This window comes from Amblyomma mixtum, chromosome 6 (assembly GCF_055824585.1).
Source record: "Amblyomma mixtum isolate Tamu chromosome 6, ASM5582458v1, whole genome shotgun sequence".
Taxonomy (NCBI): domain Eukaryota; kingdom Metazoa; phylum Arthropoda; class Arachnida; order Ixodida; family Ixodidae; genus Amblyomma; species Amblyomma mixtum.
In genome coordinates this window covers 68083139-68099624 of record NC_143017.1, presented here as the reverse complement: position 1 = coordinate 68099624, position 16486 = coordinate 68083139, and the positions used below count along the sequence as shown (strand labels likewise).

Sequence of the window (16486 nt, the reverse complement as noted above, 5' to 3'; positions counted from 1 at the left end):
TTTCCGGAGCCCTCCACTACGGCGTCTCTCATAGCCTGAGTCGCTTTGGGACGTTAAACCCCACAAACCAAACCAAACCAAAGCTTGACCCGAGCACCTGTCACATTCACTGCACCGTATTGCAACCAGTTTGTTATTTACTTTAATTGTCAGTAATGAAAGCTTATTTTTTTTTATGCGAGTGAGCTCTTTCTTCCTTCTGTTGTCCAGCCTACCACATTTACCCCCATGCTGCTGGTGCCTCTTTTAGTATTCAGGCACACTCTGCTGTAACTATCATGACTGCATCCAGTGTATAGTATGTTTGCAATTTGCATCATATATGATACTGTGACTTGTACTGCGCCAGTGGCAAGCCTGGAACTGTAATGAGGGAGTAATTACTCATTGACATCCACCCGAGCGCAGCCATACCGCTACAAAGGAAAGCTATGCAGCTTTCTCAGAAACTTCGCAGTTAAAGAAAAATTCGTCCTGGTCCGGGGTTCGAACCCGGGACCACCGCTTCACCGGAGCAGTCGCTCTACCAATTGAGCTAACCATGACGGCAAGCTTATGGTAGGCCGAGAGCGAATTGATCAGTAACTCGAAGTGGGAACTGTGTTGGTCAAATGTTTAGGGGAATCCCCCAAGATGGAGTAGATTTGTAATAAGGGAGTAATTACTCATTGACATCCACCCGAGCGCAGCCATATGGCTACCAAGGAAAGCTGGAACTGTTTCTTAAAAAACAAACAAAAAAAAACAGTGGCAACTGCCAAAGAGTACAAGCCATTTTGGTGCATTGAAGTATCGAAATATGCTACAGTGCAAATTCCAAGAAGCATACCGCTACAAAACACCCCTTTGTGTTTCACATTTGCGGTCCTTGCTCCTTGAATATTTGAGGCTGCTATTGTTGTGTACATTTGGTTTTGTTTTGTGACATAGACATGAGCATGAATTGTGAATTCAGAGTAGCGTTCCTTTTTGTTTTCTACAAACAATACTGCATTTTTATTGCGCAGCATTTATTTTTATTGGTGTTATTGCATCTCCCTGGATAATTTTAGTTGCATTACATTTCTAACATTTAGCGGGAGCTGTGTGGTAAGCATTATATATTTGTATTATATTCTTACTGTAGTCTTTGATGTCATTAATACAAATCTGTGACTCATTGTCCAGTCAGGACTAATGTCTATTGGAGTAGTAAATTAATTTTTGTCTTAATTTGAACTAATTCGGCCTAGTGGATGGGCAAAAGCTTTTTGGCCTTTTGTTCTCAAAACTTTGCTGCTGTGACGGATTTTTATACTGATAATGGATCGTGAGAGCAGTCTAACTTTTCCTCATATACGACCTAGAGCCGCCGCGGTGGCTATGGTGCTCGGCTGCTGACCCGAAAGACGCGGGTTCGATCCCGGCCGCGGCGGCTGGAACTTCTTTGGAGGAGAAATTCTAGAGGCCCGTGTACTGTGCGATGTCAGTGCACGTTAAAGAACCCCAGGTGGTCGAAATTTCCGGAGCCCTCCACTACGGCGTCTCTCATAGCCTCAGTCGCTTTGGGACGTTAAACCCCATAAACCAAACCGAATATACGACCAAGAATATCTTTCGTATGCGAATAAATAAGAAGCAGGGTAGGTGGGCTGTCTTTTGCGTCTTCAGTCTTATTGTAGTCATTATCGACAAGTTGCCTGTGCTTGAATCTGTGACAGCCAGCTGATTTTTTTTTCTTCTTTTTTTTTTTTTTTTTCAGTGGACACGACCGTACCTCCTCTCTCCCCGCACATACCTCAAAATGGAATGAATGGAATGAACCAGCAGCAGTCAATGCAGCCATTTTCAAGCACAGGTTCTATTCTCTTTTTACTTATCCTTTGACGTCCTGTCTGTGAATGCATGGCAGTTCCTAATCGCAGCGTGCGCACTCGTCTGCAAATTCAACCTGCCGTCCTTCGGGCATTAAAAAAAAAAAAAGGAAAATCTGTGTTTGCGCCTCACCTTCAGCACAAGATATTTTCTTTTGAAGCTGTTTTTGCGGCATGAGTCTTGAAGCTGACTAGCGTAAGAGTTGGGCAAAAACGTGTGCAAGACAGAAGCAAACTGCGCTTACCGAATGGGCAGCCATCGGCCTAGTGCGCACAAAGTCGGTGCGGACAGAAAAGAATTGTTCTGCGGCTAGCCTGCATGCGTCCTGGGTGACAAATCGGTAGTCACCTTGTTTCATCCCTGTTAAGAGATGTAAGCAGCAATATGTTAACATGAACATGCTCTCAGTGATGGCTTGGGAAGTCTTTTTGTTTTTTTTTCTAATATCCGAAAACATATCCTGGCAACCTTGATGTCATGTAAATTTGGCTTTTCTTTCTCTATTCCTTATTCTTTGTGCACTTTTGTCATTAATCGGGTCATCTAGGGTCGTAAAAGTGATGTTTCTGCGAGCAAACATCCAAGTGGAAATGCAAGGTGACTGACCGTGTCTGCGTTGGGCTCATGGTATATAACTGTAACCTTAACAAGCCATACGTGGCAGCGGAGGGGGAAGAAAGGAGGTGGCATATTGTGTCTGTCTGTCTTCGGATTTGATGCATTGCTCCGGGGCGGCCAGACAACAATGCCTGTCTGACCGCGCTCTCGATGATGCGTCACGCCTGTCTGGTGCATTCTGCTTCCTAGCTGTACTAGTTAGGCTGAGTGGGAGGGAGGTGGCAGCGTGTTCTGGCCTCTGCCAGACGCAGTCTCGGTGGTTGGAGACACTGTTCTCACTTTGCCAGGTGGAGGCACGTGGACGGGGCACAGCACACTGTCGTACACGCAGACGATGGTTCCCCCTGCAGGCACAGACAGCAGCTCGTTACGGCAACAGCAGCAGCAGCAGCAACAGCAGCAGCAACAGCAGCAGCAGCATCCGGCTTTCTGTACGTTGGTCTCATCCTCGCTGCGTTTCATTTTCTCACCTTTGTTTTAGGCTGCTTTGGCTGCCTAATTGATTGATCCATCATGCAAACGGTGGAAATCTTGCCTGACTGGTCTTCCCCCCCCCCCCCCCCCCCCCCCCATACACGAATGCACCTGCCCTCGTGTTCTTGATGGGGCAGGTGACCTGGTGTTCCTCATGGGGCAGGTGTCCGGAGGGGTTGTTTTGGCAGCATATTTGTTGTATTTTTTTCTTGTGCTTAATTCTTGATTTTTGCAACCTGAGGAGAAAATTCAGAGTGTGGTTATATGGAGGTGTTAGTTTTTTTTTTTTTTTAAATCTTTCTTTAGTAAGATAATGCATCCTCTCGAAGTGTTAGTATTGTCTGCATTCGAACTGTTCTGGTGTTTTTTTTTTTTTTCTTAGTGGGAGCATCATGCAAGTAAGCCTTTTTTCTTTTGACGCTGCTGAGAAAAAGCCGTTAGCACCGCGCCTCGAAAACGCAATTATGAAAGCCGCACCGCATAACCATGCATCGAATTGCTTCTCACAACATTGCGTGTGCCACCAAAGTTCACTAGACAATACTGAGAACACAAGTCAGTGTTCCCCAGAATTTACAATTGCAAGCTGACTTTTTATGTGATGGCGTGTTCAGCTACAAAAACTTGTGTTATAATATGAACCACATAGGGCAAAAAGCTGCATTTTTTTTTGGGGGGGGGGGGGGGGGGGGGGGGTTGGAGTGGAGCGGAGGAAATGAAAGCTAGTATAATGGAAATAAATAATGGAAGCTGCTCGTTTGCTTATAATTGTTATAATTCTCGTCCTCTCGTCTTTCTCCACTTTTTCTTCAGGGCAACATCACACCATGATGCAGCAGGACTTACCTGTGCAGGGCACACTGTCAAACCAGCCTGGTGAGAACCCCTTGTGTACCTCAAAAAGTCCATATTTGTCTATATCAATTTCGGTGGAGTGCACAGAATTAATGGCTCTTCTTGGCGGTGTTGCTTTCTGCATGGTTACTCTCTCCCAAAATACTTGGAGGACAGCTTCGTTAATGTGCGGAACAGCATTGATCAATCTGTTCGCACTCCACTTTGCCAAAAAGAGGAAAGAAAAAAAGATAGCCTCTTTGATATTTCATTAGTGTTTAGCTTTCTATTCGACCTTTTTTCTCTGGTCATTTGAATTGCGTCTTGGGAATCTTGCATGGAATCATCCAATAGGAGAGGGTCTCAATGATACATTTGTTGGTGCACGGGACTAATACACAAGGAAAGCTGAAAATGGTGCTGCGTGTTGACTGGACCGAAGTGCAGGCATCTGGGGGGTTTATTTTCCCATTTTATTTTTTGTATTTGCTTTTCTGCAGCCCCCGAGTATTGGTGCTCAATTGCCTACTTTGAACTCGACCAGCAAGTGGGCGAAACGTTCAAGGTGCCGTCGTCGTTCTCGGGAGTCATCATTGATGGCTATGTCGACCCATCGGGTGGAAACCGCTTCTGCCTTGGCGCCCTCTCCAATGTCCATCGAACAGAAAAGAGCGAGAAAGCGAGGTACTCTCCAGTGCGAGACGTCCAGTGCCCTCTTTTTTGTTTGTGTTGTCATCCTTTTAATAATTACGTTTCTGGTTGTGGAAATGTTTAAATTATAGGGTCTACTTTGTCAAGATCAATATTCACATACTCACAGAGACCTCCTCTACAGATCTATTCCACTGGAATATCACCATCAAAATCATTTCAGGGTCCCTTTAACTTACATGTAGCCCTATTATCAAATCACTCACCCACCATGATGCTTGTAGCATTTCCTTGTATTGCTAGTACGACAACTATGTAAGACCTGGTAATAATTAATAGTAATTGATTTGTGCACACAAGCAGGGGCAAGCTGCAAGCTGTACTCAGAATCTAATCTCTGTCATTGTATTGTCTACCTCCTCTTGTGTGGCATTTCATCTTGCTGACATTAGTATGTCCGCTAAATATGTAGTTTCCAGTTTTGGCCTGCCAATGTTTGACTCCCATCACCTGCCCATTACATCTTGCAGCGACTATGGGAAACATCTTTCTGACTCTTTTTCTGTTATCAGTGTGTTTAGGCTTGTTTGAGCGGTGCTAATTTTCAGACAGGCTATTCAGCAGTTCCAAAACTGAGAACTCCCACGGTAGGTTCAGCGTCTAACAAAGACCTACAAGGCCTATCTCATTTGATCTCTATGGAATGTAACATGATAGCAGTGTTTAGCAGCTGTTTAGTTGTGTTGCCATCTCTCATACAGCTACCACTGTCATTCAGCCCTTGGCATGTGCCAGCTCGCTACCCCTGCCATGTACAGTCGCCGACCGATTTTTCGGACTAGGCGGGACCCGAAAAATGGTCCGAATAATCGAACAGTCCGAAAAATCCATGAACTTAAAAAAATAAACTTTTCTGCAATAAACCGGCTTTCAAAATCTCGAAAATCGCTGCTCCCCATGTTCCGCCTACAAGCGATAATATTAGACTCTATCTGAGTCATAGCCGTGCTTTCTTCATGTCCGCACCCTATCACATCATGATACCAGATAGTGCGACGCGGCCGCGGTCATGCCGCGAATGAATGCACTCGCTGCGCGAAGCAAGAGCAGTCAGTTTGCATGGGGCAATGATGTTCGCAAAGACCGAGAGGTAACGCATGGGTAACCCACGGAAAGGCGCAAGCAGAAGCGAGTGACTCTGAATGCAGTCTTCCCCCTCCTCCTCCCCCCCGTCTACCCTCTTTGCTGCCCTGCAGTGCGGGGTGCGTCATCCAAGCCGCGGCGGACGCCGCAGCTGTCCCACTTTACCCTTTTCAACGTGATTGCGCCCCCTTTGTAGGCCATCTCGATGGCAGTGGAGATCATCTCATTATCTCAATGGCAACGATGGAGAACAAATAGCCAAGCCTATCCAAGCCAGTCCGATTGCGCCAGCGGAGCCAGTTTCGTTTAAATCCAAGATGGCGCCTTTCACGGTGGCGGCAAACGGGTTGGTAGTGATAGTGATACTCGCTCGCGTCTATATTAGGCCAAAGTAACAAACTTTTGGTTGAAAAACGGTCACCACATTGTTGTTGGCGTCTATTTTGGTCCGAAAATTCGAACTTTTAGACTTCGCAAAGTCCGAAATATCGGTCGTGAAAATGTGCACGTTCCTATGAGGCGCGTGACGGTTCCTCGGCGAAGTCCGAAATATCGCGCTAGTCCGAATTATTGGAGTCCGAAATATCGGTCAGCTACTGTATTTTTTCCCTCTTGCTATGCTTCACTTTAGTCATCCTTTTTCTACATGGTATGCAAATTCAAGGATATTTTGGATAATGCAATTTTCGGATAATACATTTTAATTTTCAATGCTTGTGAGAATCGTATCAGCAAGATTCCACTGTACATTTTTTAGGTTTTGAGACTTGTAATGAGTGAGAGGCGCACCCTACAACACTCTTTTTTGTTCCACATCTCCTAACAGGCTTCCACTTGACTGTTTCGGTGCATTGGTGATGAAGTGAGTGTCGGAAGCTTCTTTACTGAAGCTAAGCTATAAACACAAACTCTGCTTGCAAGACCAATCAGAAGTCATGTACCCGCAATGCCTCGTCTCGTGAGCCACTTCTGGGGGATGTGTGAAATTTTCTGCAAACCCAGAACCTGAGCGACAGTGGCTTAGCGTACCTCAGCTCATCGTGCAGAGCCGTCGTGCATCTGCATGTTCTATCGCATTGTCCTGACGGTGTTGTCTCCTCCCCACCCAGGCTCCACATAGGCAAAGGGGTGCAGCTGGACCTCCGTGGGGAAGGGGACGTGTGGCTGCGCTGCCTGAGTGACCACAGTGTCTTTGTGCAAAGCTACTACCTGGACCGGGAGGCTGGCAGGGCCCCCGGGGATGCTGTGCACAAGATCTACCCAAGTGCCTACATCAAGGTGCGTTGTTGCTCACCCTTGAGCATCATAATTGATAAAAATAGCAACATCAAAATGCCACAGCTTATGGGTGTTTAGTGTGTTCCTCGTTGCCCATGTGCTCCTCTTTTGCACAGTTTTAACCTTTCTGGTGTTATCAAGTAGGCACCCAAAAGTTTGTAGAAATAATTTTTGTTTCGAAGATGTATACTATTCTTGAAGTTGCGGGATAAAAAAAAATTATTTACTGCTAGTGGCAAAATGTCTGCACAAAATGGCGAACAACATGCCAGCCCGCCCACTGTATCGTGAGATATTGTATGCTGCGTTCACTACATGGAATAAAGAACAGCGTATATGTGAGATGAAGAATGCAGAATCCACCTGAAACAAAGAAATTGCTTCTAGGTGCAGTTGTCTCAGAAAAAGCTAAGGGTTTACTTTGTACACAACTTTTTGCGACTAGCTTATAGTTCAGCCGCCGCGGTGGCTCAATGGTAATGGCGCTCGGCTGCTGACCCGAAGGACGCGGGTTCGATCCCGGCCGCGGCGGGCGAATTTCGATGGAGGCGAAATTCTAGAGGCCCGTGTACTGTGCGGTGTCAGTGCACGTTAAAGAACCCCAGGTGGTCGAAATTTCCGGAGCCCTTCACTACGGCGTCCCTCATAGCCTGAGTTGCTTTGGGACGTGAAACCCCAATAAACCAAACAACTGCTTACATAGCTCGTCACAACGTTAACGTGCACTGCATGAGGCAATGGAATGGGTCCTTGCTGGGGTTGACCCCTGGAATGCAATCCTGTGCGCAGGTCTTCGACCTGCGGCAGTGCCATGGCCAGATGCAGCAGCAGGCACAAACGGCACAGGCAGCAGCGGCAGCCCAGGCTGCAGCCGTGGCTGGCCACATCCCGGGACCTGCGTCAGTGGGTGGGATCGCTCCAGCCATAAGTGAGTCTGCCAGCCGATCGTCTATGTCGGCAGTATTTTTCGTCTCAGCTGTGGTTGGGTGCACCTTGGCAAATGCACTCGAGCTCTGACAGCTCTACCCCGGTAGAAATGGTATGACCTTTCTCCCAACCAATCACAGTGGCACCTGCAGGCTTTTCATATTTATTTATAGTCATTTTTCACCCTCTTTTTGCGGGGCGAGTGCAGTAAAACTTGACAGTAACAAACAGCATGATTCAACATGATTTTTTTCGATATGTGGAATAATTCGATATATTGTAATCCACTTAAAACGAACATCAGTAAACTTCAGTACCAAATTCGTTGTACACAAGGGTGTGAACACTGAAGCGAAAACGTGCTGACGAAAGGAAAACGCAGCCACTTGCCATGAATGATCTACCCCCCCCCCCCCCCCCCCAGCGGTGGTCCCGGGTTCGAACCCCGGACCAGGACGAATTTTTCTTTAACTACGAAGTTTCTGAGAAAGCTGTATAGCTTTCCTTTGTAGCCGTATGGCTGCGCTCAGGTGGATGTCAATGAGTAATTACTCCCTTATTACAGATCTACTCCACCTTGGGGGATTCCCCTAAACATTTGACCAACACTGTTCCCACTTCGAGTTAATGATCAATTCGCTCTCACCCTACCATAAGCTTGCCGTCCCGGTTAGCTCAATTGGTAGAGCGACTGCTCCGGTGAAGCGGTGGTCCTGGGTTCGAACCTCAGACCAGGACGAATTTTTCTTTAACTACGAAGTTTCTGAGAAAGCTGTATAGCTTTCCTTTGTAGCCGTATGGCTGCGCTCGGGTGGATGCTAATGAGTAATTACTCCCTTATTACAAATCTACTCCACCTTGGGGGATTCCCCTAAACATTTGACCATCGAGAAATACACTTAAGACTGCTTACGTGTGAGTATAGGAGAGCATTAAAGAGCTGTGTCATTCTATATTGCAACATGACTGAGTCATTACTATAAATGCATGATTATGCATACTTTGTGCAAACTCCCAACACCTTACATTTTGCCTCGCACAATGCAGTTGGTATCACATTCGCGTATGAAACAACCCGGAACGCTGTACGATGAGCGGCTGGCTGCATTGCAGTTTTGATGTGAAGGTCTGAAAAGGCATGCAGTAGTAGGTGCATATGTCGTCGGTTTGAATCCCTGTTGCAAACTACCCTCTACTTGTACATATGAGAGAAGCTACATGCAATGGGAAATCGTATGACACCACACGGAACGCTGTACGACAGACTGGTATGAATTTTGGTATGAATGTCATTGGGGAAAAGTGGCACCTCATGGAGGTCGCCCAGTGGTGAGTATATATAGATCAACGACATGAATAGGATTCTGAAGCAGCGGTGCTCGGCTTGCTATGTGCGTCATGCGGCCGCTTATGATGCCGCCGTATTTTTCTTGCCACCGCCAGGATATTTTGTACCATCTGCAAGTACATACAGTAGACTCCCGTTAAGACGAACTTGCTTAAGATGAACCCTTGGTTAAGATGAACAGTGGTGGTCATTTGTTTGGTTTCCCATAGAGTCAGTGCAAAAAAAATCTGCTTAAGATGTACACTGCACACGTGCTAATTGGTTAAGATGAACTTTCACGACCAGCCGTGCCCAAGCCATGCAGCTTTACTCGACCATTCGAGCAGTATTTCAGCGGAAGAAAAGAAAAAAAAGCTAAAAAATTGAAAGCTTTTTTGCACCGCCGACGATCCATGCGACACGGGGAGGCACAGAGACCTAACCATGTCTCCGTTGAAAGGGCGATTCTGTGAAAGCAGAACTGTCGCTGCTCCTCCCCTCCCCTGTGAGGGCACTGAAGGATATCTTGGAAGGTTAAGTGATATGCCTACGCTTGTAGCAAGCAGACGATTTTCTTGACAGACACAAAAAAAAATATAACAGACTGGGCAACACTCAACAGTGCCTGATGCACTGCACTAGTAGTGCAATAAATGCTTATGTTGCAATTATTTTTTTCCTAAAAGACTATTTCATGGCTTTGTTCACATATACGAAGTATTTGGACACACACTGCATGCTCGAACATCATTTTAAGAAGCACTCCTAATTAGATGAACTTCTGATAAGATGAACAGTCTTCATGGTCCCTTGGAGTTCATCTTAAAGGGAGTCTACTGTGTGCACACACGCTTGCGCACACATGCACGTGCACACACATTCGCATTGATAATTGATTTTTTGCGAGAAATGTGCATCAATTTGCAGAAGGCAGTGATTTTTGCCTGAACACTGCATGTAGTTCCATCGGTGAGAATCGTATTTTCACGTGCGACGTCATTTGGTGGCGGCTCCTCAGTCTCCTTGGTGGCACCAGACAGCAGCGCACCGCAAACAGTTAGTCAAACCCCACTACAACAAACGCCGCATCAGCAAAATTTCTGCCACAGCTAAGTACTTCTGATTTCTCGTCAGCAAACCATACAAGGCAATGCAATTATTTCCCCCCATAACGAACAATTTTCTGATCGAAGCGGCGAAAAATCAAAGTTGACAGATTTTTGGAACATAAACGTTTTTCATGAACTCTCCACTTCAATCTGTCACTGTTCCGGCCTGATTTCAGGACAACAAAGCGTCCGCTTTCAGCTAAATTTTTCACGGGTCCTGTGAATTTTGTTAAAGCGGAATTCGACTGTACAGATCATAACGGGCTCAATGGCATCTTCTGATGGTACAGCGTCTGGAACATCGGCGAGTTCTTTCACAGTGTGACAACGTCACTATCATCTTGCGCTGTGCGGACTGCACTGATGGAAGCAGTTCCAGGCATGATGTGACGACATTCGGCATTCGGGCTTTCTTGTGTGTTGTCCCTGATGGCTGACTTGCTTTTCAAAGTGGTACTTAGCCTGCTCCTCAGAATCATTAAATGTGCTGCAACGTCCAACTTTTTTTTCGCCATGCCTGATGCAGTGAATAATGCGAAGCTTGTCGGAAAACACCAGGGCTGCCAGGGCCGGGCAACTGTCCGAAGCTGATGCAGCAAGCGCGTTGGCGGCGTTTGGTGGCCGATTGTGGCGTTTGGCAACTGATTGCGGGCGCTCAGAGTTCAATACATCCATTGTATAGTTCATTATAAAAAATGCATCTTACATGCTTTATGCTAGAAGAACTTTTGAGTGTTTGATATAAAGCATAGTACACTTTATCAGAGTTCGTTATATTATTGTTTGGCTGTAAAGGCCTTGCGGATATGTTCTCACTGCATACTTTGTGGACATATTTCTGTTCACCAGTTGACCGTTTTGTTGGTAGCGCGATGTCTAGCAAGAAATGGATATGACGGATTTCCAAGACATAGCAAAGACTCAGGCAGCTTCACTGCAAAAAATAAATAAATGTGGGCAAAGAGAATGAGATTACAGCTTTGCACTCAAAACAGTGCAACTTGTAAAATCCTTGTCATGCCTGAGCAGTGTGGTTTTATTTTTCTGAAATGCGCATTCAGTGCCTATGCCTAATGGACAGAATATGAGGAGCATGTGAGCAATTAAATGAATGAAGGGTATTACTGACAATAAGTTTAAGTTACGGTAAGCTCCGCTACGACAAGCTCAGTTAAGATGAATGAGGTGAGAACATTTTGTTGTTTTCCAGGGGAGTGTAAATGGTGATTGCTTGGTTCGAAGTGAAGTCGAAGCATAGCAATTTTCTTCGAACAATTTGAATTATTTCGAATACTTCTGGCAGACAAGAAAGGTTAAACTGCAAAATAAGCATTTTCAAAATCGTCTATTTTTCTAACACACAAGGCCATTGGATGAAAAAAATGGAAGAGTTAATCGAAGCTTTGTCAAATAATTAATTGCAGCATAGACTTTCTGCAAAAATTGCCTTTGGAAACTGGGGGGTCAGCCTCCATGTGGAGCTAACATATTTGTGGGGTGTGAGACCTATTTGTGGAACCTTAAAGGCCTACTTGACCGAAAGTTTACTTCGGCTAATTTTGTGCTAGATATACTGCGCATGTTAGGAACAATATTTATATTGAATATTAGGGCTGAGAAGCGTCTAGAATTTTAGTTAGAAGCGTTCAAAAACCTCTGTAGCAGACGACGAAGTCCCCTAGCGGTGTGCTCGACAACTAACAAACCTGACCGGTAATGACGCACAATTGAGACACCGGCATCGCCGGCTCGCCAGTTTCAGGCGTTCTGAAGTGAGTGCGCGCCCCTTGTAAGCTCTTCTTCTGGCACGTTTCTGGCTGTTTTCACCGCGAAGCTCGATGGTCTCCGAGAAAAATTAACTGCTGGCACCATGTCGATGAAGTGCGTGGCCGCGGAAAGGAATACGAGGAATGCAGAAAACACCATGTATACCTCTCGGCCACTGCCCTTCACCCCCGATCTCGAAAGCTGGTATAAGCTGTCTGGAGCTCAGGTTTCAACGTGAATTCCCCTGTCTTCTTCAAAAAAGATAATGGTGGGTGACTGACGCTTCTGCCTCGCACTAATCCCTTTTGTGGGTTGGGCTTTGTCAATAGACCTGTCCCGGTCTACATCATGCAACAGAGCACGTACGTGTTTCTGGCCCGATCGGCAAAGCATGCCACGAACCAAGAGGGTTATAATTCGGAGAAAGCTTCGAGGCATTTCTAATCGGGAGCATAAAGAGGATGGGGGAACTGCTTGTCACAAGCAAGCTAAGGCGGTTCAGAAGCTAAAGTGGACGGCTTTGCTCATCGAGCAACGACCTTTTGACAGCACGTTGTTTACACCAGGCAGAAGTCTAAGGAGAGGTCTGCTTCGTCTGAAAAGGAATCCACATATGCACGCGTTTATTGCAGATACAACTCTGTCCAGTGCGCAATAATGCCGTCGTGCGCCGAGTGTATCTGCTGCCTCGAAGATTCGCAGGCCGGGCTGAGAATCCTGAAAGGCCACATGAGCGTTACTGAAAACGTCGAATTTCTTACTGCCACACGCCATTCATACTTGAGGTCGATTACAGGAAGCTTCAGCTTTACCATTCAAGGCGCGTCTCCAAGACCTCATAGAACTGAGCGCATGTTATTTGAATAATATTTACAAAGGAAGAGAACACGTTTTTGATTATATGTTCTGCATTATTACTCAGTCGATACGGACACACTGCCTACGGTAATTTGCGCGGTGGGCGTATACGGTCGACTGGGGTCCGGCAACCGCGTCGTTCTTCTCAGCTGTGTGGTTTGAAAAGATTAGAAAAACTTTTCCGCCCCTGCAGTACACGGGCTTTAAGTGGTTCTAGGCAAATACAGTAACGCAGCGCATAAGTTTTTGTTCAGTTGAATCGGCATGTATTTCGCAACGCGCAGTGGCTTGCCCGTCCGAGGCGCGCAAGGATGAACCAGCCCACCATCGGCACCGCATTGATGCCACGGTCCTCGAAGAGAAAAATGTATATTTATTTTGCAGCACAAATTTTTCTTCCGGCATATTCTTTCGCTTAACGCAGCGCTTAATTTTCTTGAGCTCCCTTTTTAGACGTCCAGCTTTTTTTATTTATTTATCTCGCGTTCACAGCACCTGTTGCAAATTTCTATGCACAGGCAGGAATACCTTTCGAGGGAGGAGAAAAATGAGAAGGAAAAGGAGAAGGCAGGTCATTTTTTTTTTCATCAAGACAACAACCATATTGCACGCACAGCAGAGCACACATGTGCTGTTGGCACGCGCGTGCCCGCTCAAAAAAGCCGACTTGATGATACAAGCACTTCTACTTGGCATCCATTTGAATATGCTTCTTTCGTCCGCTATGTCCGAACTTTGCACAAGCTGTAATCGAATACTGCCAGGCAAAAAACGTTCACTAGCATTGCGGCGCGATCATATTCGCTGACGTTGAGCCAGGAGTTTTCTAGTCTACTACAGCAAATAAAGCACGTTTAAAACTTTTTCTATGGCGTTTCATCCGTTTTAAGATGTGTGTTTTAACATATAACCACTATTTATTGCACAAAGTGCTGCACGTGCTACCGGTACCAGCGCTTTGCTCGACCCGCAACGAGCAGACGCTCCGAACCTGTCCGGACTCTGTTCTCAAACGTGCGTCACTTCCGGCAGGCGGCAATGGCGCCCGTTTTTCCAGTTTCGGTATTGAAAACTCCGATTTTTGCGCGCCTTTGGCTCCGTAACTGCTTGAAACTGGAGCGTAATGTTTTGTGGGTAGCATAATGGGGGGTGTACTATGAAAAAACAACCTTTTTACGGTTTGAAAAATTTAGGTCAAGTAGGCCTTTAAAGGTGCACTGAAGAGGAATCTGAACTCGTCTTTCTGCCGCGGGAACTCGATCTACACGTTCCAAGCATTCTTAGAAACTTCGACTTATTGCCCTGTGTGGCCGATTTCCCTAATTAAATCGGATTAACATCCGGCTCCCGCCTTTTTTTTTAATTCTCCCTATACGGTGGGCGGAGTCGACCATCGCGTGGAGTGCCTTTAAGCCAGCCCTGTGGAGGCTTTGCTTTCGCTTTATTTTGTTTTTTAGCCTTCCGTGAATAAATATAGTTTCATTCGCAGATATCGTAGCCGCAAACTAAGCCCGCAGAAATAAAAATATGCACGGACTATTTGCTTTCACATATTACCACGTATTACTCCACCGATGGCAGAGCGGCAAGCCTCCACGGAGCTGGCTGAAAGGCATTCCGCGCATTTGTAGACTCCGCCCACCTTAAGGGGAGAATTCAAAAAGAAAAGGCGGGAGCCGGGCGTTAATTCGATTTAATTAGGGAAATCGGCCACACAGAGCAATAAGTCGAAGTTTCTAAGCATGCTCAGACGTGTAGATAGAGTTCCCGCAGCAGAAAGACTAGTTCAGATTCCTCTTCACTGCACCTTTAACTGGTGGTCATAGTTGCGACTGCATCGTTGCGCAGCATCAGCAGCGACTCCATGGACATATCGTAGGTGCATGCACACCCTGGACTTAGCACCATACTGTGTCAGTTGTTGGAAAGGGGCACCCATCTCCATATGTCATGTGCTAGCTCCCCTTCATGCTCGTGCCAGCGCATTTCTTTGCTGTAATATCCCGTGTCATCGCTTCCCCCCCCCCCTCCCCATCACCTGAAATTAACAGACCAAACAATCAAAATTTGAAAAGTCAGAAAATATGCATTTTTTTGTTTAAGCGTGGCTTGATGAGAGAGGTACATCATCATCATCATCGTCATCAGCCTGACTACGCTCACTGCAGGGCAAAGGCCTCTCCCATATGTCTCCAATTAACCCTGTCCTTCGCCAGCCGCGGCCACCATATTCCACTCATAGGTGTTCATATTCATGAGTTATTATATTGGTTGCAAGGCTCATCCTGTCCACGAAATCCACTGGTTATGTCGCGCAAGGGCAGCTCCAGAAGAGCACAATTCAAAGCCGTGACTGTGATCAGCCTGCGCCCAAAAGCGAACGCAGACCCCTTTCGAAAGAAAGCGCCACCTGTTGCACACAACTGCAACTAGGTCGGGTGCCATTATGCGGGGGTCATCTGGCAGTCGAATTGCAACGTCTTTGTAGGTGTTGCATAGCAAGGTACAAAGATATAGCGACCTAGTGGTGGGCAATGACTCCGTGACATAATATTTTGCCTAAAGGAGGGGAGCGGCCGATGACTCGGGATATTGTGGCAGTGAATTCCTCATCCCTTGGAAAAGGGAGCCTTGCGTGTTCCATTTGATGCATACTGCCATACTGGTTCCAGTGTGTGCACAGTGGGTAATGCAGCTGCAGATCTGGGCGCCATGAATTAGGTCGGAGGAATTGCGGCATCATATCTGTCAAAACTTTTCTGTCAACGAATCTGCCAGCAACTGTTGTGTTTTAAATCAGCAGCATATGAAGAATCACGTGATAAGGGCTTGAGACTATGATGCTTAGTGCTAACTGAACTAACTGAGGTTCAATTACCGTATTGAACTCTGCAAGCCAGGTTTTTTGCATGGTATGAATTACCTTTTTTTTTACTAGTACTACATTTCTAATCTCAAACTAGTCGGTTTGATTCGGAAATATTAACTTCACTTCAAAACTATTCGGTTGATAGAACAGAAACTGAAACAGTAGGAAGTTCAGTTATAAATTATTTAGCGGTCGTAGGGGAAATACCATGAGGTGACCCATGCCTAACGCATCATTTGAAAGAAGAAAACAAGTATGGGAAAATTTGGTTCCTATAATCAACTGTTTCAAGTGTTCTTCAGTTAAGACAAACTTTTTTAATGGCCGCTGCGATGGCTCAGCGGTTACTGTGCTTGGCTGCTGACCCGAAAGACGCGAGTTCAATTCTAGCCATGGAAGTTGCATTTCGATGGAGGCAAAATGCTAGAGGCCCGCCGTGTACTGCGCGACGTTAGCGCACGTTATAAAGAATTCCAGATGGCCAAATTATCCAGAGCTCTGCACTGTTGCATCCTTCATAGCCTGAGTTGCTTTGGGATGTTAAACCCCATAAATCAAACCAAACTTTTGCAATGAACACGAACCATGATGGCACCACTCAACAGTACTTGCAGAGTGCCCATGTACCGTATAAACGCGTGTAAGGGCCGCACCCGTGTAAGGGCCGCACCCGTGTAAGGGCCGCACCCGTGTAAGGGCCGCACCCGTGTATGGGCCGCACCCCGTTCTCCCGAAGGAAATGTTTAAAACAAATAAATCAGTGTAAGGGCCGCACCC

At 46.2% G+C, this 16486-nt stretch overlaps 1 protein-coding gene across 4 annotated transcripts in view; it reads left to right on the top strand.

Annotated features, from left to right (window-relative positions):
- The window catches only part of Med (Smad/Smad4 homolog Medea), a 56987-nt gene that overhangs the window by 27910 nt on the left and 12591 nt on the right, over positions 1 to 16486 (top strand). For all 4 annotated transcript variants that reach the window (XM_089548046.1, XM_089548045.1, XM_089548048.1 and 1 more), the window contains 6 exons: positions 1742 to 1837; positions 2760 to 2903; positions 3760 to 3822; positions 4281 to 4464; positions 6684 to 6852; positions 7642 to 7780. In XM_089548046.1, coding sequence (XP_089404172.1) covers positions 1742 to 1837; positions 2760 to 2903; positions 3760 to 3822; positions 4281 to 4464; positions 6684 to 6852; positions 7642 to 7780 — 795 coding nt within the window. The remainder of the gene's footprint in view (positions 1 to 1741; positions 1838 to 2759; positions 2904 to 3759; positions 3823 to 4280; positions 4465 to 6683; positions 6853 to 7641; positions 7781 to 16486) is intronic.